We start from the raw sequence: 25,049 nt of genomic DNA, 5'->3' as shown, positions 1-25,049 counted from the left end.
AATATCATCATGCTTTTTTAAATTCATAGAACATCTATGAAGATTCAATACCATATCCTCTCTTGCTATAATCCCTAATAATTCCATAAAATGAGTCACAATTAAGGCCTTCCCTATTAAGAATACTTAGAGTCAGGCAAAACATATAGAAAGAATATAAGAAAAAACAGGGGCTGTTATCATGGCACAGCAGGTTAAACTGCCAATTACAATTGCAGCACCCCAAATTGGAGCGCTAGAAAGCAGCAGATGATGACCCATGTACTTGACCCCTGCTACTACTAGCGAGTATTAGCCTGAATGGAGTTAGCTAGACTCCGTTTTTAAGCCTTGGCCCAACAGCAGTCATGCGGCCACTAGGGGAGTAAACCAGTGGGTCAAAATCTCTCTTTCCTTCCCCTTTGCTTCGCTTCCTCCCCTCCACTCCCCTCTCCTCTCTCCTTTTCTCTCTCTCTCTCCCCCTGTCTCTTGCTGTCATTCTACCTTTCAAACAAATATATATTTTTTAAAAAAAGGAAGAACAGTTCGATTATAGTCTATTGCTTAGTTTTGAAGGATTTATATACAGAAAAACAGAAAACATAGCATCAAGTGTTTTACTGCAAAATGAAATTATTTTTCAGCCAAGGATATAAATATCCTATAAACCTAGATACAAAATTAAAACTGAAAAGACATACATGTTTCTCAAAGATATTTTCCAGAAGTATTACTTATTACAATCAGAAATTGTGAGTTGAAATTTTTTTTACTAGTATCTATCTTTCATAGCTTCTTGTTTGCAAAAAAAATTAAGTAAGAAATAATATATCACAATGTACATTCTCAAAAGTGAAGCACAACTTACCTTTGCCTGCATATATCTCTGATTGATGCTGCTTTAGCAATCAGCTTCTCCCATTGGACCTCCTTGCCCACAGAAAGAGAAGGTACATCAGACATGGCCATGAAACGCTGTAGTTCAGGATAGACACGATCCTAATAAGGCAATTTAACAAAAAAAAGATAATTTTTCATTCAGTTGAATAATCATTATCTCCTTTTGTGCAGCATTTTCACCTCCAAATATTACATCTGCATTGCAAATTACAATGTATTTCTTCTAATCAACAGAGAAGAATGCTGTTGTGATTACTGGGGACTTTCTTACAGACATATGTATGGTTCATTTCATAAAACAAGAAGAAAGTGGCTAAATGTCACCCTAATTTTAAAGGCCTTAATCACTTATAACCATATTTCTCTTATGTTCTAATGCAAATTCAAATATAAATTTAGGAAATAAGAATTTTTTATATTCTTAATTTCTCGGAGATTCAATCACTATTGACTGCACTATAGGTCAAATGCACCAGAATGTATCAAAGCTTCTCAATGCAATCACTGATGCCACTAATACCACTAAATCAAAGCACTATCACACATAATGACATATTTATGTTTCTTCAGCAGAAGGAATATATTTGATACTCATACAAGTGTATATCTACACTTACCTGCTTTTCCCACAAAGATGTCAACAAGCGCAAAGTGACAGCTCTTAGCTGTGGGGTGGTTCCAAGCAGTTGGATTACTCGGAGAATCTGTCCTATGCATACCTACAAAAATAGAAAAACTATTATTCCACAAATGTAAATATAGACAATCTCAAGGTTACCAAGAGCATTTTTGAACTCCTTATTATAAAATGAATGCTGAAAGGGAATCATTCTGCAATCTTAGCCATGTTCTCAGGATGGGAGGTAACTCTGGGAGGGGCTAATCAGCTATCCTTGGGGTATAAAGACTGAACTGCAGAAAAGGACTAGTGTGATGGCTTGGATATTAAGTCACCTGAAACAATTAATTCTTAAATATTGTCATAAATTTTTTTTTTGTCTTTAGACACTACCTCCTGTAAAATATGACCCAACAAAGGAAACAGTAATCATGAATAAGTTAAGGGCTCAAAATTTCACAGTATAAAAAAGAAATCAATGTATTATTTATACCTCATTTCCCTTGCTCCCACCAAGTAAACTGAGTAGTATACTAACCTTATGAACACCAAGCATAGGTAAAGTATACAATATATCATTGTATAACACAGGCTCCAGTGGTCTTCCCAATTTGAACATCAAAACTGGTATCAAATTTGGTACCTAAAACGAATTTAAAGAGTATATGTATTAATTATGCCATGTTCTAAAATAAAAACTACAAAGCAATAGTTACCTCTTCTTTTCTTTGAAAGAATAATGTGAATAAAATAGACCACCCCCAACGCACACTTATCTATAGAGGATACCTTCCAAGATCCCACTGGATACCTGAAACCACAGACAGTACTAAATCTTATACTATTTTCCTTATATATATGATAAAATATATATCATAAAGTTTACTTTATAAATTAGGCACATAAAAGATTTACAGTAATAAATATAAAATAGGACTATTATACTGTAATAAAACTCATGTGAATTCTTTCACTCACTCTCAAAATACCATATTTTACTTTTCTCTTTTCACCTAAAGGAAGTGCTTCATAGTACTGATATGTCCCAATGAACAACATCACTAGTCTTATGCCATGGGGCCAATATTAAGTAAAATATGGTTTACTTAAACACAAACATTGTGATATCACAATTGATCTGAAAACAGAGATGCCTACTAAATGACTAATGGGTTGGTAGCACATCCTAAATGGATAAAAGGATGATTCACAGACTAGGCAGGACAATGAGACAGCAAGATATCGCATCATACTACTCAAAATGGTGTGCAATTTAAACATGAATTATTTATTTTGGGAGCTTTCCATTTAATATTTTTAGACCAAGGTTGTCTGTGCATAACTGAAATCAAAGAAAACAAAATGGTAGATAAGGAAGATTACTGTATGAATGAATGATAAAACTATTTTTTGTTAATGATAATTTCATATTTCCTAATATTACACCTTCTTTATACTCAGCTGCCAAATACCAACCAAAAAGCATTTTTCTTAAACTATAAGATTAATTCTGAGCAGTACAAAAGTAGTTTAAGATATACTGTGTCCCAAAGAAGCTTACACCTTGAACGAACAGCCAGAGATTTAAAAAAAAAATAAAAAATCCTCATGGTAAAATATTCAATTAGATTACACTAATATATGATAACTAAACCAAAGGACAATAAAGGGGCAAAACTCCCCCTCCCCCAGGTCCCTAGTATTCATTTCAATCTCTATGAATAACACAATAAAATGAGAAAAGAATTCATTCATGCATCAGAAAACTTAATATTTTTAACATGCAAATATTTCCTGAATTGATAGACAAATTGAGCACAATCCCTATCAAGTTTGTTTCTTTGTTAAAATTGACAGCCTGATCCTAAAATTCAAATGTATCAGCAAGGGGCCCTGAATAGAAAAAGTACTCTTGAGAAAAAAATTTAAAATTTGAAGACTCAAACTCTCCAATTAGAAATGTACTACAAAACTATGGTAATCAAAAATGTGATGCTGACATTAAGGATTGAAATACAAATCAATGGAATAGAAGTCAGAGTCCAAAAATGAGTACTACACTTAAAATCAACTGATTTTTCCATAAAGATGCCAAAAAAAAAAAAGAGGAAAGAAGAGTCAGAGAAATAGAGCTGGATTGCAAAAACTTAATATCCATATGCAAAAGAATGATCATCTGACACCACATATGAAAATTAACTTAAAGTAGACCAAATGTAAGAGCTAAAACTATATAAACAAAACAATCTGGTTAAGAAACGGGCACAGGACTTCAACAGGCATTTTTCAAAAGAGGAAACTCAAATGGCCAACAGACACAGGAGAAAATACTCAGAATCACTAGCCATCAAGGATATGCAAATCAAAGCCACTGCGAGTTTTCACCTCACCCCAGCTGGAATGGCTCTCAGGCAGAAATCAACAAACAACAAATGCTGATGAGGATGTGGGGGAAAAAAATCCACTGTTTGGGGGAATTTAAACCGATGCAGCCACTGTTGAAGACAGTATGGAGATATCTCAGAAAGCTGAATATAGACCTACCATATAACCCAGCCATCCTACTCATGGGAATTTACCCAAACAAAATGAAATCAGCATGTAAAAGACTGATATGTATCCCGATGTTCACTGCAGCTCAATTCACAGTAACTAACACATGGAATCAACCTAGATGTCCATCAACTGATGACTAGATAAAGAAATTCTATGGAATATTACACAGCAATGAAAAAAGGAAATCCTGTCATTTGCTACAAAATGGATGCAACTGGAAACCATTATTCTTAGTGAAATAGACAAATCCCACATATTTTCCCTGATATCTTGTAACTAACAGAGTACCTAAAAGGTAATCTATAGAAGCAAAATGACATTTTGAGATTTGATGATTGCTTACAATCCTGGTCTCGACTATTGGGGAACAGTGTTTTTTTTCTTCATGCTATTTGTCTAACTCTTTAATTAGTATATGATTAATCTTATGAGTATAAATTTAACTGAAAATAGATCTTTGAAAAAATTAAGAATGGGAATAGAAGAGGGAGGAGGAAGAAGGTTGGAAGGGTGGACGAGACAGAGAGTTAGGTGGGAAGTATCACTATGTTACTGAATCTGTATATAGGAAATACATGAAATTTCTATACCTTAAATAAACTTTTTTTTTTGACAGGCAGAGTTAGACAGTGAGAGAGAGAGAGAGAGAGAGAGACAGAGAGAAAGGTCTTCCTTTTTCCATTAGTTCACCCCCGAAGCGGCCGCTATAGCTGGTGCGTTGCGGCCAGCACGCTGCACCAATCCAAAGCCAGGAACCAGGTGCTTCATCCCGGTCTCCCATGCAGGTGCAGGGCCCAAGGACCTGGGCCATCCTCCACTGCACTCCCGGGCCATAGCAGAGAGCTGGACTGGAAGAGGAGCAACCGGGACAGAATCCGGCGCCCCAACCAGGATGAGAACCCAGGGTGCTGGTGCTGCAGGTGCAGGATTGGCCTAGTGAATTTTTTAAAAAGAAAATATAGAAATATATCTTTGTGACTTTCGGTTAGGTAAAGCCTTCTTAGATAGTACATGAAAAGCAAAAGGAATATACAAAGAGCTCATTTCATCAAATTAAAGATTAATTTCTAAAGATAACACAAGGGTAGTAAAATAGCAGAATGGGAGAAAATATGGTAAACCATAAATCTAATATGGGACTTGCCTGAAGAATATATAAAGAATTCTCAAAATGCAATAACAATAATAAAAAAAAAACTTAAAAGGGAGAATGGACCTGAACATATACTTCTCCAAAGAAGGTAAAGAAATGGCCAAAAATTATAGGAAAAATGTGATCAACATCATTAGCCATAACATAATGCAAATAAAGACCCCCTGATTGTACACTCAGCAGGAAGGCTAGAATTAAAGACAGACAATCCCAAATGTCGTAGGGAACCTTCATTCACAGCTGGTAGAAATGGAAAGTGCAACCCTCTCTGGACAACAGTCTGGCAGTTCCTCAAACAGTTAAGTATAGAATTACATCATCTAACAAGTTACTCCTAACCACACACCCCAGAGAAAAGAAAACATGTTGACACAGAACTTTCAAGTAAATCTTCATAGCAGCACTATTTACAATGCCCAAAGTGGAAACAACACAAATCAACTGATGAGTAGATAAATAAAATGTAGTATAGCTAAGCTATGTAATATACATTAACAATAATAGTTAGCCATAAAAATAAATGAAGGGGCCTGAGCTGTGTCATGGTGGGTAAAGCCACCACCTGCAGTGTCAGCATCCCATATGGGTGTCAGTTCGAGTACCAGCTGCTCCACTTCTGATCCAGCTCTCTGCTATGGCCTGGGAAACCAGTAGAGGATGGCCCAAGTCCTTGGGCCCCTGCACCTAAGTAGGAGAACTGGAAGAAGCTCCTGGCTCCTGGTTTCAGATCAGAACAGCCATTGCAGCCATCTGGGGAATGAACTAGCAGATGGAAGACCTCTCTTTCTCTCTCCCTCCGCCTCTCTCTAACTCTGTCTTTCAAATAAATATACAGTTCTAAAATAAAATAAAAAATAAATAAATGAAGTACTGGTACATGTTACAATATTGCTGGAACTTGAAAATACTAAACCGAGTGGGACAAAAAGCCCAATCACCAAAAATAGCACATTATGATAAGAGTTTTTATTCAATTTATATGAATGAAATGCCCAGAATAGGCAAATTTTAGGAGACGGTAGAGTAGTGGCTTGTGTAGGACTAGGGTTACCAAGAGTGAATACTTGATGGGTATGAGGTTTCTTTTGAGGGTGATGAAAACATTCTCAAATTGATTGTAATGATGTAAATACAGTGAAACCCACTGAATTTTATGCTTTAAATGGGTGAACTGTATGGCATATTAACTATTATATAATACCAATTAAATCTTGATAAAACTTCTTAAAAATATACTTAAAATCACTAGTGAATGTCTTCTATTAGTAAGATACTAGATTATATAAAATGTAGTGCCAAAAAAATTATTGTCCATATGCTACATTTCAAAGGCTTGCTATCCAAGATTTCTGTTAATTTCCTCACTGTGTTCTAGTCTAAGAAAGCTTGTTTCTTCTAAGCTTACAAGACATTGACTTTCAATTTTTTTCCATTTGACAGAGAGGAAGACAAAAAAAGGAAGACAAAGACAGATAGATGCAGATGGAGTGAGTTCCCATCTCCTGGTTCATTCTCCAAAATGTCTACAAGGGCAGGAAACTGGACCCAACCTAAACTAGAATCCAGGAACTCATTCCGGGTCTCCGATATGGGTGGCAGGAACTCAATTACCTGAGCCATCGCTGCTCGCTCCCAGGGTCTACATTAGCAGGAAGCTGAAATTAGGTGCCAGACTCAAGTATTGAATAGGTATTCCGATGTGAGGTGCAAGAATCCCAATCATCATCTTAACCACTAAGCTAAATGCCAGCCCCATAAAACTAGATTCAAATACAGCTTGATAATTTGGTACATGGAAACTAACAGCTTAAGAAGAACCACAGATTCAGGTCTCGAATCTCATGCTCACTCCAGGCCACACATTGTAGAGTCACTGTAGAGTAGAATCATTCAAAGCATTTAAAATGCCATGAATATGGTTTGCGGATGATTTAACCAGCATCTTAACCACTAGCCCAGATACACAGCAGACCCATAGAATGGCACATGTCCTGAACAGCACTCTGGCCTCAGAATCAGCCTTTAAGGCATGCAGATCTGGCTGAAAAGCCCATGAGAGTATTTCAGGCATGGAAAGCCAAAATACTCTGGCAAAAAAAAAAAAAAACCTAAATGAAAGATCTCTGCAAGTGAGATCCCAGTGGAAAGAACAGGTCATCAAAGAAGGAGGTACCTTTCTCTGAAGGGAGGAGAGAACTTCCACTTTGACTACGACCTTGTCTAAATATGATCAGAGTTGATGAACTCAAAAGGCTTCCATAGCCTTGGCAACTCATGACAAGAGCCTAGGGTGATTACTGATGCCATAAACAAGAGTGTCAGTTTGTTAAGTCAACAACAGGAGTCACTGTGCACTTTCTCCTCATGTAGGATCTCTGTCCTTAATGTGCTGTACAGTGTGATTTAATGCTATAACTAGTACTCAAACAGTATTTTTCACTTTGTGTTTCTATGTGGGAGCAAACTGTTGAAATCTTAACTTAATACTTAACTTAATATATGCTAAACTGATCTTCTGTATATAAAGATAATTGAAAATGAATCTTGATGTGAATGGAAGGGGGGAGGAAGAGGGAAAGGGGAGGGTTGTGGGTGGGAGGGAAGTTATGGGGGGGTAGCCATTGTAATCCATAAGCTGTACTTTGGAAATTTATATTCATTAAATGAAAGTTAAAAAAAAAGAAGACACCTACTTTAATTCAATTTCAAGAAGGAAAAATGTCCTCTGAACCCTAAATAATGATGGTTAAACATTAATCATTAATGATTCTCACCATGATATGCTATGGCAGTATGTAGAACTATGCAGGTAATTCCTGCACTTCACAACACAGCCATAATTTATGCTATTTTTAACAAGGCTCGTGTTTGATTAGAACAGCATTTCTTCCTCACAACTTGGGCAAATGAAGAGACACATTTCTGAATCAGCTTCTTATTCCCCATTTTAATTAAAAACAAAAGGTTATCTTAGATTGGTTTGCACTGGTCTCAATGAATTATCCCCTTCTGGGAAGATTTCTACCAAGACACTCTGACAGACTCTTAGCTCTGAGAAGGGCAATCAGTACACTTAGTGACATTTTACAAAATGGTGTATTTAGTCATGTGACTTTTAAATAAATGTTTTAATTATATTGTCAGGAGAGAGACAAAGTATTGTATTTGTGCTTAAGAGTACAGTTCTTTTATACGCCTGGGAAGTGAAGAAATTGGAAGGTATGTGCCTTTTTCTATGATAATTTCAGAATTACAGAAACAATATGGGAAACTTTTACAGTTCATCTTAGACTTAATATAGTTCTTCAGAAATAATAGCCCAAATTAAGTCCTCATTTAAATAATAAACCAGAATTATTTCACCAGGAAAATAAAGACATTGACATAAAGATATAGATATAAAATATTTTTGCATAAAGTATGAGGTGATATTTTCCAAATGAAAAAAAGACAATCATCCATAATTTAATATCATGGATACATTCTGAGAAATCCATCATTAGATGATTTCATCTCTGTGTGAACACTTCAAAGTCTATGGGATCATCACCACACATACATTCACTGTTGACAAAAATATCATTATGCAGCACATGACTGTATGTATTTATTTACCTGAGATGTCATTATCTGCTCTTGATCCTCCTGCTCCTAAACCTTCCACCCTCCAGAGGCAGGAGAGGGAATGACTGCTTAGTACCCTATAATTGACTATCTCTAGACCTGGCTTTATAAAATGCCATGTTTCCTCTTCTCTCTTTCAGAGTTTAAATCCTTTAAACAAATTGATTAAAGTCATGAGATTGTGACTGGAGCCCCCAGAGACCATTTGCTGGCAGGCCAAAAGAAGAGGGATTATATATTTAAAGGACAGAAAGAAAAAAACTGCCCAAAAATATGTCTGGCAAACCTGTCCTTCAGAAACAAAGAAGAAAGAAAGGCATTCCCAGATATAAACAAAAGCTGAGGGAATTCATCATCACTAGACTTGTTTACAAGAAAAGCGAAAGAGAGTCCCTCAAGTTGTAATGAAAGGATACAAGAAAGCTACATGGAAACAGAAGAAAATATCTTTCCTGTAAAACAAATATATTGACAAATACAATATTTTGTAATACTGTAATAATGAGCCATAATTTTCATGCTGATATAGAAGGAAAGCGTACAAGTAATTATATCTATAAAAGCATACAAATGGAAACATACAAGTAATTCATGACATTAGTATATTAAAGAGGGGGAGATGTAAATAGTCCATGTATGTGATTGAAATCTATGTATGTAAGTTATCAGCTAAAATGTTGTGATAGCTAAAAGGTATTTTCCATAAGACCAAGAGTAATTATAATGAAAATACTAATGGAAGATATACCAAAATCAATGTACAAATACAAAAAAGAAAACAGCAAGAGAAGGGACAAAAAAAAGCTCATAGACAAATAAAATAACAAATAAAATAAAATAACAGATAATATAAAATAACTTAGAGGTGGAAAGTCGTTCCCACCTCTAATTACTTTAAATATAAATGAATTGAACTCCCCAATCAAAAAACCTAGAATGGCTAAATGGGCTTAAAAACCAAGATCCAACTGCAGGCCTTCTACATATACCTTAGTTTTAAGGACCATATATAGGCTGAATGTGAAAAGATGCGTGATACAAATTGTAACTTAAGAGAACAGCGTGGTCCATACATCTTAATATCAAACAAAAATAGATGCTGAGTTGAAACTAAAAACAGAAAAGAAAAAATTGATCCCTATTAGGAATTTGCAAAACATTATGCTGAGTGAAATAAGCCAATCCCAAAGGGACAAATACCACTTGTTCTCCCTGATAGGTGACAACTAACTGAGCACCAAAAAGGAAACCTGTTAAAGTGAAATGAACACTATGAGAAACGGTGACTTGATCAGCCCTCGCCCTGACTGTTGATGAGCAACTTAATATGTTATCCCTCTTAGTAATTTTTTTTGTTTGTTCTACTTAATACTTTTGGTTCAACACTGTAATCAATACACAATTCTTCTTAAGTGCTGAAACTTAACTGAAAAGTGATCGCTGTTAAATATAAGAGTGGGAATAAGAGAGGGAAGAGATGCGCAACTCAGGTCATGCTCAAGCTGACTTACCTCAAACGGTAGAGTTAGAAACATACCAGGGGATTCCAATTCAATCCCATCAAGGTGGCATGTACCAATGCCATCTCACTAGTCCCAGTGATCAATTTCTGTTCACAATTGATCATAATGATAGGACTAAGAACCAAAGGGATCACATAAACAAGAATAGTGTCTGCAAATACTAGCTGATAGAATTAAAAAGGGAGAGAACGATCCAACATGGGAAGTGAGATACACAGCAGACCCATAGAATGGCAAATGTCCTAAACAGCACTCTGGCCTCAGAATCAGCCCTTAAGGCATGCGGATCTGGCTGAAAAGCCCATGAGAGTATTTCAGGCATGGAAAGCCAAGACACTCTGGGGGAAAAAAAAAAACCCTAAATGAAAGATCTCCACAAGTGAGATCCCAGTGGAAAGAACGGGGCCATCAAAGAAGGAGATACCTTTCTCTGAAGGGAGGAGAGAACTTCCACTTTGACTACGACCTTGTCTAAATATGATCAGAGTTGATGAACTCAAAAGGCTTCCATAGCCTTGGCAACCCATGACAAGAGCCTAGGGTGATTACTGATGCCATAAACAAGAGTATCAATTTGTTAAGTCAACAACAGGAGTCACTGTGCACTTACTCCTCATGTAGGATCTCTGTGCTTAGTGTGCTGTACATTGAGATTTAATGCTATAACTAGTACTCAAACAGTATTTTTCACTTTATGTTTCTGTGTGGGAGCAAACTGTTGAAATCTTTACTTAATGTATCCTAAACTGATCTTCTGTATATAAAGAGAATCGAAAATGAATCTTGATGTGAATGGAAGGAGAGAGGGAGCAGGAAAGGGGAGGGTTGTGGGTGGGATGGATGATATGGGGGGGTAGCCATTGTAATCCATAAGCTGTACTTTGGAAATTTATATTCATTAAATAAAAGTTATATTGAAAATGGAAAAAAAAGGACAATATATAACAATAAGAAGGACAAATCAACAGGAAGATATTAAAAAGTACATATATAGACACACAACATCAGAGCACCCAAATATATAAAGCATTATTCAAAGAGGGAAATAGTAGCAATAAAAGAGATTTCAATACCTCATACCTAAAATGAGCAATTACAGACAGAAGCTCAACAAGGAAACAGAATATAACAAATAGCAGAGACCAAACAGTCCTAACATATACAGAACATTCTACCCAACAGCAGCAGAATATATGTTCTCAAACATACATGAAACACATTACTCCTTAAGGCACAAAACAAGTCTTTACAAATTAAAGAATACTAAAGTCATACCAGCATCTTCTCAAAACCATAACAGAACAAAAATAGAAATCAATAATGAAATGAAAAATTATAACATTCACAAATAAGTGGGAATTAAGCAACACATTCCAGACCAACCAAAAAAAAAAAAAAAAGAGAGAGAGAGATCTAAATAAAAAATTAAAAAGTGGAGAGAGTACAAACTCAGGTAAGAGTTAGGGAGAAAACTGCAGTGGAAATTCCATGGAAGGAAGAGGGACACTGTGGGTCTCACAGCTGACTATTCATCAGAAAGCCTACAGGCTAGAAGAGAATGGCGAGTACAGTCCACGACTTAAAGAGAAAAAACTGTCAACCCAGAATACTGCATCCTGCAAAGCTCTCATTTATGAATGAAGATGAAATACAGATCTTTTATAAACAGAAACTGAAAGAATGTATCACCAGTCGTCCAGCCTTACAAAATATGCTTAAAGACATGCTACACACACAATCACAGAAATATAGCCATCACTATGAAAGAGTGTGAAAGCTGAAAATATCCAGTAAAAGTACAAAGGAAATCAAAAGTAAACAACAGGAATATTTACGGAAAACTGGCATGGCCAACTCCTTACTTATCAATAGTCACCTTGGATGTAATGGCCTCTACTTTCCCAATAAAAGACACAGACTGGCTGAATGGATTAAAAAACCAAGACTCATCTTTTTCTGCCTACAAGAAACACACCTCACCAACATACACACAGACTGAAAGTGAAAGGATGGAAAAAGATACTCCATTCCAAGGAAAACCAACAAAGAGCCGATGTACCCATCCTAACATCAGACAAAACAGATTTTAATGTAAAAACTGTTAAAAAGGGTAAAGAAGAAGAAAAAATGCACCCAGGGCAGTTCTAAGTTGACAGAGTAGAGAGAGAGCTTACTGCCCTGGTCTAGGAGAGGATAGTTTAAAAGAAGTAGAGAGTGCAGTTTCAGGGAAGAGTTGTGAAGAAAATGGCAGAGGAAGCTCTACGCAAATTAGAGAGACACAGTGGACCTACGTGGGGGCATGGATGCCTGCAGCTCAGCACTCCAGCAATTAAGAGCTTCCACACCAGCCTGGGAAAGGGAGGTGAGACCAGACTGCAGCAGCACAAGCCACTGGTGAAAAAGCTGCAGGAAGAGCCTAGAGGGAACCAGGCCTGGAGCGCTATAGAGGATAGTGTATCTACAAAACTAGAGAAACAAAAAAGGAGATACACATTTCTCTCTCCCTGATCACCTTAAAAGGGTGTCCTGTAACAAGCCAATAGAGTGGGAGCCATTTTGAACATAGGTAACAGCTGTGCCAGCTTGTAGCTGCACCCAGCAATCAGCCAAGGGGAAACTCCTGACTCTGGTGGAGAGAACTAACCGGGCTTGAGTGCTCGTCAATATGGAAGGCTTGTGTGCTGGAACAGTTTAAAAAAAAAAAAAAAAAAAAAAACCTGAGACTGTGTGAGAGTACTCACAGTGTGGCTGAGACTGGGCATTAACTGTGGGAGACTCCACATGCTCAAGGCTTCCTGGCTGCCTAATAAGGGAAATTGTGAGGGAATTTGAGCTTATACTGTAGACTGAACAGATCCTTTGTGTGGTCTATGGGACAGAGCAGACGAATACTACACCCACTGGGGCTAGCACTCAGGCACTGTTCTCCTTTCAGGAGAGGAGAACAGCTGAGCAGAATAAATCTCCCTTCTGAATAAAAAAGAGAGAGAGAGATTTACCATGCCAAACATGGGTGTGCCACCTGAGGCACATCCTTCACCCTGGAGAACTGAACAGAGCTCCCTAGCGACATGCACTACAAGCTTCTAGAAATTCACTGAAAGCAGACACTCCACATAGTACAAAGATAAGACATCACGTTGGAAAAAACAAAGACAAAACCAATGAATATCTCCACAAATGCCAAATAAAAAAAACACCAACTCAAGAAACGAGAATAAGGAAGACAAATGATGCCCCCAAAAGAACACAAACACTTCAATGCTAGATTGTGAAGATGATGAGGTTGAAGAAAATCCAGAAATAGAATTAAAATCCTAGATCATAAGATTACACAGAAGTAATCAGAAGAAAATAAATGAGCTACTGAATTCTGTACATGACATGAAAGAACATTTCTCTCACGAAACTGATGTTTTAAAGAGAAAACAAAATGAAATGAAAAATTCAATAGAAGAAATTAAAAATGCAGTGGAAAGCTTCAACAACAGAATTAGTGAAGGAGAATAAAGAACATCTGACCTAGGGCTGGAGCAGTGGCGTAGCAAGTAAAAGCCACCACCTCTAGCGCTGGCATCCCATATGGGCACCAGTTCAAGTCCTGGCTGCTCCAGTTCTGATCCAGCTCTCTGCTATGGCCTGAGAAAGCAGTAGAAGATGGACAAAGTCCTTGGACCCTTACACTCATGTGGGAGACCCAGAAGAAGCTCCTACTCCTGGCTCCTGGCTTTGATTGGCATAGCTCCAGCCATTGTGGCCAACTGGGGAGTGAACCAAAGTATGCAAGACCTCTCTCTCTGTCTCCCTCTCTGTCTCTCCTTCTCTCTCTGTAACTTTGACTTTAAAATAAATAAATAAATCTCTAAAAAAATAATTTCTAACCTAGAAGAGGAAGCACAGTAAATTATACAATCAAACCAAGAACAAAAGAGGAAATTAGAACACTAAAAAACACTGTTGGGGCGGCAGAGCCAAGATGGCGGAATACTGAGGGCGCGCACTGATAGTCCGGGAAAATTTAGTTTAATAAAAGCGGAGTTACAGTAGCCTCAGAAAAAGGGTCAGGAAAAAAATTGCAGAGGAAACTCTTCCGGAGCTATTCGCTGTGACTCAGAGGACCTACTGGGAGAGCAGGGTCACCCACCACGCGGAAGCCAAACTGCGGGAGGCACAGAGTCTGAGAGCCAGTGCAGGAAGGGGAGTCGATGTGACACAGACATCAGCGGGGAGAGGAGGGACGCTCAGGGCTCCGAGTCCACACATCGGCGCTGGAAGCGGAGGTGAGCTCAGTAACCGGAGACATTGGCGGGGAAACGGCAGACAGAATTTTAGAGGAAAGCGGGCATTGAAGCAGGAAAGTTCAACAGACTGACCACAGGAGAGAAGGAAAAATTAATAAATAAATAAATAAATAAAAAGGTGGGGGCATACTGGTACAGACAAGTTCCACTCTCCACCAACCTTCAAAGGCGAACAAGAGACAAAGAGCTGGGATATACATAATAAAAGGGGAGAGTTAAGGCTACAATTCAGTAGCCTAGGCAACCCAGTGGGAGTCCGCAGGAGAAACCGAGCCTGCACAGACTCTTTGAGTAGAAGCCAGAGATCGGAAGCTAAATACCATCCATTCTGCTCAGCCTTGCAATATTACTTACCTCCTGAATAAAAAATAAAATAAGATAAAATAAATGAATAAATAAATAAAGAGAGATTTACCACGCATAACCTGAGGGTGTCACCTTTGCACACCTGTAACCCTGAAGAACCAAGCAGAGCTCTCAGGCCACACCCATCTCAAGCCTCCAAGGCTCCTCCAACAGCAGGCAGTCCACTTAACACAGACATAGTATAATAAAAAAAAAAAAAAAACTCACAGTGAGGGAAACAGAATTAACCATGCCAAGCAATAAACACAGAAATCGAGGGAACAAGATCAACGATGACACTATGACACCTCCAAATAAACAAAACACCCCAAGCCAAGATTATGAAGATGACGAGATAGAAGAAATGCAAGATACGGATTTCAAAACATTTATGATAAGAACATTTAGAAGTTTTCAAAAGCAAATCCTTGAACTACAGAAATCCTTATTGGACAGGATTGAAAATCTCTCTCGTGAAAATGAAATTTTAAGGAAGAATCAAAATGAAACACAGAAACTAGAACAGGAAAGTGTGATAGTGAAGAGAAATCAAAATGAAATGAAGAGCTCAATAGATCAAATGACAAACACATTAGAGAGCCTTAAAAACAGAATGGGTGAAGCAGAAGAGAGAATATCAGACTTAGAAGACAGAGAACAGGAAAGGATACAGTCAAACCAAAGAAAAGAAGAGGAAATTAGAAATCTAAAAAATATTGTTGGAAATCTACAGGATACTATTAAAAAAACCAACATTCGGGTTCTAGGAGTTCCTGAAGGCATGGAGAGAGAGAAAGGATCAGAAGGCCTTTTTAGTGAGATACTAGCAGAGAACTTTCCGGGTTTGGAGAAGGACAGAGACATCCTAGTACAGGAAGCTCATAGAACCCCCAGTAAACATGACCAAAAGAGATCCTCACCACAGTGAAACATAAAGAAAAGATCCTAAAATGTGCAAGAGAGAAATGTCAGATTACTCTCAGAGGATCTCCAATCAGACTCACAGCAGACTTCTCATCAGAAACACTACAGGCTAGGAGGGAATGGCGAGACATAGCACAGGTGCTAAGAGAGAAAAATTGCCAGCCCAGAATATTATATCCTGCCAAGCTCTCATTTGTGAATGAAGGTTAAATAAAGACCTTTCATAGCAAACAGAAATTGAAAGAATTTGTGGCCACTCGTCCGGCCCTGCAAAGATACTTAAAGATGTGCTACACTCAGAAACACAGAAACACGGCCATCAATATGAAAGAAGGGAAAGGAAGAACACCTACCAACAAAAGAGCATGGGAAGCTCAAAGCATATACTAGAAAATATCTCCGGGAAAATGGCAGGGCAAAGTCACTATGTATCAATAGTCACATTAAACGTGAATGGCCTGAACTGTCCAGTTAAAAGACACAGACTGGCTGACTGGCTTAAGGAAAAACACCCAACTATTTGTTGCCTATAAGAAACACATCTCTCTAACAAAGAGGCATGCAGACTGAAAGTGAAAGGTTGGAAAAAGATATTCCATGCCAACAGAAACCAAAAAAAAGCAGGTGTAGCCATATTAATATCAGACAAAGTAAACTTTAATACAAAAACTGTTAAGAGCGACAAAGAGGGGCACTATATAATGATTAAGGGTTCAATTCAACAGGAAAATGTAACTATTATAAATGTATATGCACCTAATTACAGGGCACCGGTCTATTTAAAAGATATGTTAAGGGACTTAAAGGGAGACTTAGATTCCAATACAATAGTACTGGGGGACTTCAATACTCCACTCTCAGAAATAGACAGATCATCCAGACAGAAGATCAACAAGGAAACAGCAGATTTAATCGACACTATTGCCCAAATGGATCTAACAGATATCTACAGAACTTTCAACCCTACATCTAAAGATTTACATTCTTCTCAGCAGTGCATGGAACCTTCTCTAGGATTGATCACATACTAGGTCATAAAGCAAGTCTCAGCAAATTCAAAAGAATTAGAATCATACCATGCAGCTTCTCAGAGCACAGTGGAATGGAGCTGGAAATTAGCAACTCAGGAAACCCCAGAAAGTATGCAAACACATGGAGACTGAACAACATGCTCCTGAATGAACACTGGGTCATTCAAGAAATCAAAAGAGAAATCAGAAACTTTCTGGAAGTAAATGAGGATAACAACACAACATGGCCGGCGCCGCGGCTCACTAGGCTAATCCTCCGCCTAGCGGCGCCGGCACACCGGGTTCTAGTCCCGGTCGGGGTGCCGGATTCTGTCCCGGTTGCCCCTCTTCCAGGCCAGCCCTCTGCTGCGGCCAGGGAGTGCAGTGGAGGATGGCCCAGGTGCTTGGGCCCTGCACCCCAAGGGAGACCAGGAAAAGCACCTGGCTCCTGGCTCCTGCCATCGGATCAGCACGGTGCGCCGGCCACAGCGCGCCAGCCGCAGCGGCCATTGGAGGGTGAACCAACGGCAAAGGAAGACCTTTCTCTCTGTCTCTCTCTCTCACTGTCCACTCTGCCTGTCAAAAAAAAAAAAAAAAAAAAAAAAAACACAAAAAAAAAACAAAAAAAAAACAAAAAACAAACACAACATATCAAAACTTATGGGATATGGCAAAAGCAGTATTGAGAGGCAAGTTTATAGCAATAGGGGCCTATATCAAGAAATTGGAAAGGCACCAAATAAATGAGCTTTCAGCGCATCTCAAGGACTTGGAAAATTTGCAGCAAACCAGACCTAAAGCTAGTAGGAGAAGAGAAATAATTAAAATCAGAGAAGAAATTAACAGGATTGAATCCAAAAAAAAAAAAAAAACATTACAAAAAATCAGCCAAGCGAAGAGCTGGTTTTTTGAAAAAATAAACAAAATTGACACCCCATTGGCCCAACTAACTAAAAAAAGAAAAGACCCAAATCAATAAAATCAGAGATGAAAAAGGAAACATAACAACAGACACCACAGAAATAAAAAGAATCATCAGAAATTACTACAAGGACTTATATGCCAGCAAACAGGGAAACCTATCAGAAATGGATAGATTCCTGGACACATGCAACCTACCTAAATTCAACCATGAAGACATAGAAAACCTAAATAGACCCATAACTGAAACAGAAATTGAAACAGTAATAAAGGCCCTCCCAACAAAGAAAAGCCCAGGACAGATGATTCACTGCTGAATTCTACCAGACATTTAAAGAAGAAATGATTCCATTTCTTCTCAAACTATTCAGAACAATCGAAAAAGATGGAACCCTCCCAAATTCTTTCTATGAAGCCAGCATCACCTTAATCCCTAAGCCAGAGAAAGATGCAGCACTGAAAGAAAATTATAGACCAATATCCCTGATGAACATAGACGCAAAAATCCTCAATAAAATTCTCGCCAAGAGAATACAACAACACATCAGGAAAATCATCCACCCAGACCAAGCTGGATTTATCCCTGGTATGCAGGGATGGTTCAACATTCGCAAATCAATCAATGTGATTCACCACATTAACAGACCGCAGAAGAAAAACCATATGATTATCTCAATAGATGCAGAGAAAGCATTCGATAAGATTCAACACACTTTCATGATGAAAACTCTAAGCAAATTGGGTATAGAAGGAACATTCCTCAATATAATCAAAGCAATTTATGAAAAGCCCACAGCCAGCATCCTACTGAATGGGGAAAAGTTGGAAGCATTTCCACTGAGATCTGGTACCAGACAGGGATGCCCACTCTCACCACTGCTATTTAACATAGTTCTGGAAGTTTTAGCCAGAGCCATCAGACAAGAGAAAGAAATTAAAGGAATACAAATTGAGAAAGAAGAAGTCAAACTATCCATCTTTGCAGACGATATGATTCTTTACTTAGGGGATCCAAAGAACTCTACTAAGAGACTATTGGAACTCATAGAGGAGTTTGGCAAAGTGGCAGGATATAAAATCAATGCACAAAAATCAACAGCCTTTGTATACACAAGCAATGCCGTGGCTGAAAAAGAACTGCTAAGATCAATCCCATTCACAATAGCTACAAAAACAATCAAATACCTTGGAATAAACTTAACCAAGGACGTTAAAGATCTCTACGATGAGAATTTCAAAATCTTAAAGAAAGAAATAGAAGAGGATACCAAAAAAATGGAAAAATCTTCCATGCTCATGGATTGGAAGAATCAACATCATCAAAATGTCCATTCTCCCAAAAGCAATTTATAGATTGAATGCAATCCCAATCAAGATACCAAAGACATTCTTCTCAGATCTAGAAAAAATGATGCTGAAATTCATATGGAGGCACAAGAGACCTCAAATAGCTAAAGCAATCTTGTACAACAAAAACAAAGCTGGAGGCATCACAATACCAGATTTCAGGACATACTACAGGGCAGTTGTAATCAAAACAGCATGGTACTGGTACAGAAACAGATGGATAGACCAATGGAACAGAATTGAAACATCAGAAATCAACCCAAACATCTACAGCCAACTTATATTTGATCAAGGATCTAAAACCAATTCCTGGAGCAAGGACAGTCTATTCAATAAATGGTGCTGGGAAAACTGGATTTCCACGTGCAGAAGCATGAAGCAAGACCCCTACCTTACACCTTACACAAAAATCCACTCAACATGGATTAAAGACCTAAATCTACGACCTGACACCATCAAGTTATTAGAGAACATTGGAGAAACCCTTCAAGATATTGGCACAGGCAAAGAGTTTCTGGAAAAGACCCGGGAGGCACAGGCAGTCAAAGCCAAAATCAACTATTGGGATTGCATCAAATTGAGAAGTTTCTGTACTGCAAAAGAAACAGTCAGGAGAGTGAAGAGACAACCGACAGAATGGGAAAAAATATTTGCAAACTATGCAACAGATAAAGGGTTAATAACTAGAATCTACAAAGAGATCAAGAAACTCCACAAAAACAAAACAAACAACCCACTTAAGAGATGGGCCAAGGACCTCAACAGACATTTTTCAAAAGAGGAAATCCAAATGGCCAACAGGCACATGAAAAAATGTTCAAGGTCATTAGCAATCAGGGAAATGCAAATCAAAACCACAATGAGGTTTCACCTCACCCCGGTTAGAATGGCTCACATACAGAAATCTACCAACAACAGATGCTGGCGAGGATGTGGGGAAAAAGGGACACTAACCCACTGTTGGTGGGAATGCAAACTGGTCCAGCCACTATGGAAGTCAGTCTGGAGATTCCTCAGAAACCTGAAGATAACCCCACCGTTCGACCCAGCCATCCCACTCCTTGGGATTTACCCAAAGGAATTTAAATTGGCAAACAAAAAAGCGGTCTGCACCCTAATGTTTATTGCAGCACAATTCACAATAGCCAAGACCTGGAACCAACCTAAATGCCCATCAACGGTAGACTGGATAAAGAAATTATGGGATATGTACTCTTTAGAATACTATACCACAGTAAGAAACAACGAAATCCAGTCATTTGCAACAAAATGGAGGAATTTGGAACACATCATGCTGAGTGAAATAAGCCAGTCCCAAAGGGACAAATACCATATGTTCTCCCTGATTGGTGACAACTGACTGAACACCAAAAAGGAAACCTGTTGAAGTGAAATGGACACTATGAGAAACAGTGACTTGATCAGCATAGCCCTGACTGTTAATGAACAACTTAATACATTATCCCTCTTAGTAGCTTTTTTTTGTCTGCTCTACTTATTATGACTCGTTTAATTCTGTAATTAATACACAGTTATTCTTAAGTGTTGAAATTTAACTGAAATGTGATCCCTGTTAAACATAAGAGTGGGAATAAGAGAGGGAAGAGATGTACAATTTGGGACATGCTCAAGCTGACTTGCCCCAAATGGTAGAGTTAGAAACATACCAGGGGATTCCAATTCAATCCCATCAAGGTGGCATGTACCAATGCCATCTCACTAGTCCAAGTGATCAATTTCAGTTCACAATTGATCATAATGAAAGGACTAAGAGTCAAAGGGAGCACATAAACAAGTCTAGTACCTGCTAATACTAACCGATAGAATAAATAAAGGGGAGAGTGATCCAACATGGGAAGTGAGATACTCAGCAGACTCATAGAATGGTGGACGTCCTAAACAGCACTCTGGCCTCAGAATCAGCCCTAAAGGCATTCCGATCTGGCTGAAAAGCCCATGAGAGTATTTCAGGCATGGAAAGCCAAGACACTCTGGCAAAAACAAACAAACAAACAAACAAACAAAAAAACCTAAATGAAAGATCTCTGTGAGTGAGATCCCAGTGGAAAGAACAGGTCTTCAAAGAAGGAGGTACCTTTCTCTGAAGGGAGGAGAGAACCTCCACTTTGACTATGACCTTGTCTAAACAAGATAAGAATCGGAGAACTCAAGGGGCTTCCATAGCCTTGGAAACTCATGACTGGAGCATGGGGAGATTACTGATGCCATAAACAAGAGTGTCAATTTGTAAATTCAACAACAGGAGTCACTGTGCACTTACTCCTCATGTAGGATCTCTGTCCTTAATGTGCTGTACATTGAGACTTAATGCTATAACGAGTACTCAAACAGTATATTTCACTTTGTGTTTCTATGGGGGTGCAAACTGTTGAAAGCTTTACTTAATGCATACTAAACTGATCTTCTGTAAAAAAAAAAAAAAAAAAAGAAGAAGAAGAAGAAGAAATTATCAATTCCCAACTTGACTCTCACTGGGATTAAACATGACAATAGGTCTGATCTGATTTCATCATCATTTAAAAAATCATCTATTATTTTTCACTTTATGTTTCTGTGTGGGAGCAAACTGTTGAAATCTTTACTTAATGTATGCTAAACTGATCTTCTGTATATAAAGAGAATCGAAAATGAATCTTGATGTGAATGGAAGGAGAGAGGGAGTGGGAGAGGGGAGGGTTGCGGGTGGGAGGGACGTTATGGGGGGGAAGCCATTGTAATCCATAAGCCGTACTTTGGAAATTTATATTCATTAAATAAAAGTTAAAAAAAAAAACACTGTTGGGAATCTACAGGATAATATCAAATAACCCAACATACAAGTTCTAGGAGTTCCTGAAGGCATGGAAAGAGAGAAAGGATTACAAGGCCTTTTTAGTAAAAAAAATAACAGAAAACTTCCCTAATTTGGAGAAAGACAAGGGACATACAAGTACAGGAAGCACATGGAACCCCTAATAGATATAACCAGAAAAGATCTTCACAAAGACACATTGTAAGGACTTAAGCAGACATTTTTCAGATGAGGAAGTCCAAATGGCAACAGACATATGAAAAAATGTTCAGGATCACTAGCCGTCAGGGAAATGCAAATCAAAACCACAATGAGGTTTCACCTCACCTGTTAGAATGGCTTTCATACAGAAATCAACAAACAACAAATGCTGGCAAGAATGTAGGGGAAAAGGCACCCTAATCTACTTGTTGGTAGGACTGTAGACTGGTAAAGCCACTATGGAAGACAGTTTAGGGATTCCTAAGAAACCTGAATATATGACCCAGCCACCCTACTCCTGGGAATTTACCCAAGGGAAATGAAGTCAGTAAACAAAAGAGCTATCTGCACCTTCATGTTTATTGCAGCCCAATTCACCATTGCTAAGACATGGAACCAACCTAAATGTCCGTCAGTCAAAGACTGGATTAAGAAATTAGGGGATATATAGACTATGTAATACTACATAGCAGTTAAAAAATGAAATCTGATCATTTGCAACAAAATGGATGAATCATCACTTAGTGAAATAAGCCAGTCCCAAAGGAACAAATACACTTATGTTCTCCCTGATCTGTAAGAACCAATAGAGCACCTAAAACTAAATCTGCAGAAGTGAAATTGACATTTCGTGAAAGAACGACTTAAGCTGTCCTTGTCTTGACTGTTAAGGAACAGTTTTGTTTTGTTGTTGTTTGTTTTGTCTTCACACTATTTATTGAACTCTCAATATAGAGTTAATTGTATGTTTATAAAGTCAATTGAGGGTGGATCTCAATAAGAAATAAGAGTACAAGAGACAGAAGGAATTTTATAACTGTAAAGATCTGCATACATTCCTAAAGACTAACACTTAAAGGTACAGATTAGAATTTGTCATGGGAACCCATATCCCTTTGAGCTGAGTGATAAAAATGTCATCTTAAGTTGTTAAAGTGATCATATTAAGTTTTAAAGTGAAAATATAAATATGAATAAGTGTTAAAAAGACCATATAAATAGGATCAAATGTTGGGTAATTATAGTAGATAGAATTAAAAAGGAGAGAATGTTCCAATATGGGAAGCAGTTCACACAGCAGACTCATACAATGATGATTGCTTTAAGTAACACTCTGACCTCAGAATCAGCCCTTAAGGCTGCCTGGTCTGGCTGAAAAGCCTGTGAGAGCATTTCAGGGATGGAAAGCCAAGACACTGCAGCAAAAAAATACTCTACATGGAGGATCTCTGTAGGTTAGATCCCAAAAGACAGAAGTGGCAATCAAAGAAGGATGTACTTTTCTCTAAAGGGAGAAGAGAACTTCCACTTTGCTAATGGCCTCATCTAAATACTGAAGGAATTTCTGGATTGAAAAGACTTGCAGGAGGTTCCAAGATGGCAATAGGGAGGGAGCTCACTGACAGTCCGGGAAAAGATAGTTTAATAAAAGTGGAGATATTGTAGTCTCAGGGAAGAGTTAGAGGAAAAAAAACTGCAGAGGAAACCCTTCTGGAATTAGAGGAACACAGTGGATCTATGTGGAGAGCACAGGCACTCACAGCTCAGGACCCCAGCCACCGAGTCTACGCACCAACGCTGGGAAGGGAGGTGAGGTGAAACCACAGTGGCCCAAAACACTGGCAGAAAAGCAGCAGGAAGAGCCTAGAGGGAACGAGCCTTGAAGCTCTGTGGGGGAAAGTACGCCAGCCTAACTAGAGGAGAGAAAAAAATAAATAAAAGGGACCGGTACAGACACTATTCTCTCTCTCAACTCACCTTACAAAGGCATGCAAGCCAATACAACAGGTACCATTTTCGACATACATAACAGTTGCACCAGCACGGGGCTGCGCCCACTCTCAGCCAACGAGAAAAACCTGACTCTGGTGGGGAGTAATAACAGGAGACTAAGACCTAGTGAATGTGTGGAGCTTATGAACCGGGACTGTGAGGAAAAAAAAAAAAAAAAAAAAAAACACTGAGGGTGTGTGTGAGAGAACTCACAGTGTGCTGAGACACGGGTAGTCATTGGGAGACACCACAAGCTTGGGTGGCCCTGGCTACCTGGTGAGAGACACCGCAGGGGAAACTGAGCTTACACTGAGGACGCCACAGATCCTTTGTGTAGTACTTGGAATAGAGCAGACGAATATTATACCCACTGAGGCTAGTGCCCAGGCACTGATTGCTATCAAGGAGAAGAGCTCAGCTAAGCAGAATTACTTCCCTTCTGATTAAAAAAAAGAAAGAGAGAAAGAGAGAGAGAAGATTTATCACAGCAAACCTGGGTGTGTTACCTTAGGCAGACCCTTAACCCTGAAGAACTGAACAAAGCTCTCTGGCCACACATACCACAAGCCTCTAGAGATTCACCAAAAGCAGACAGTCCACTTAACCTAGAGTCATAGTAAAACAAGAAAAGCCAACACAGCGAAAGAAAAAGAAGAAACAAAAGAAAATCTCCACAATGCCAAACAACAAATGCAAAAACCAAGGAAACAAGAACAAGGAAGACAACATGACATTCCCAAAAGAACATGACACTCCAATACAAGATTATGAAGACAATGAGATAGAAGAAATGCAAGAATGGAACTCGAAAAATTTATGGTAAGAATATTTAGGAGTAATCAAAAACATATGAACTACTGAAAACCATGCAGGACATGACAGAAAAGCTCTCTCGTGAAAATGAAATCTTAAGGAGGAATCAAAATGAAATGAGGAATTTAGTTGAACATGAAATTGAGATATTGAGGCCGGTGCTGCAGCTCACTAGGCTAGTCCTCCGCCTGCGGCACCGGCACACTGGGTTTTAGTCCCAGTCAGGGTGCTGGATGCTGTCCCGGTTG

The 25,049-nt window shown here is 38.4% G+C and overlaps 1 protein-coding gene across 3 annotated transcripts in view; it reads right to left on the bottom strand.

Annotated features, from left to right (window-relative positions):
* Positions 1 to 25,049, bottom strand: part of FOCAD (focadhesin) — a 381,367-nt gene that overhangs the window by 185,739 nt on the left and 170,579 nt on the right. For all 3 annotated transcript variants that reach the window (XM_002708074.5, XM_017340978.3, XM_017340982.3), the window contains 3 exons: positions 2,037 to 2,141; positions 1,497 to 1,598; positions 848 to 978 (listed from right to left, as the gene is read on the bottom strand). In XM_002708074.5, the coding sequence (XP_002708120.1) occupies positions 848 to 978; positions 1,497 to 1,598; positions 2,037 to 2,141 (338 nt within the window). The remainder of the gene's footprint in view (positions 1 to 847; positions 979 to 1,496; positions 1,599 to 2,036; positions 2,142 to 25,049) is intronic.

Source organism: Oryctolagus cuniculus, chromosome 1 (assembly GCF_964237555.1).
Source record: "Oryctolagus cuniculus chromosome 1, mOryCun1.1, whole genome shotgun sequence".
In the NCBI taxonomy this organism is placed as follows: Eukaryota; Metazoa; Chordata; class Mammalia; order Lagomorpha; family Leporidae; genus Oryctolagus; species Oryctolagus cuniculus.
This window is presented reverse-complemented; position numbering and strand designations above follow the sequence as displayed.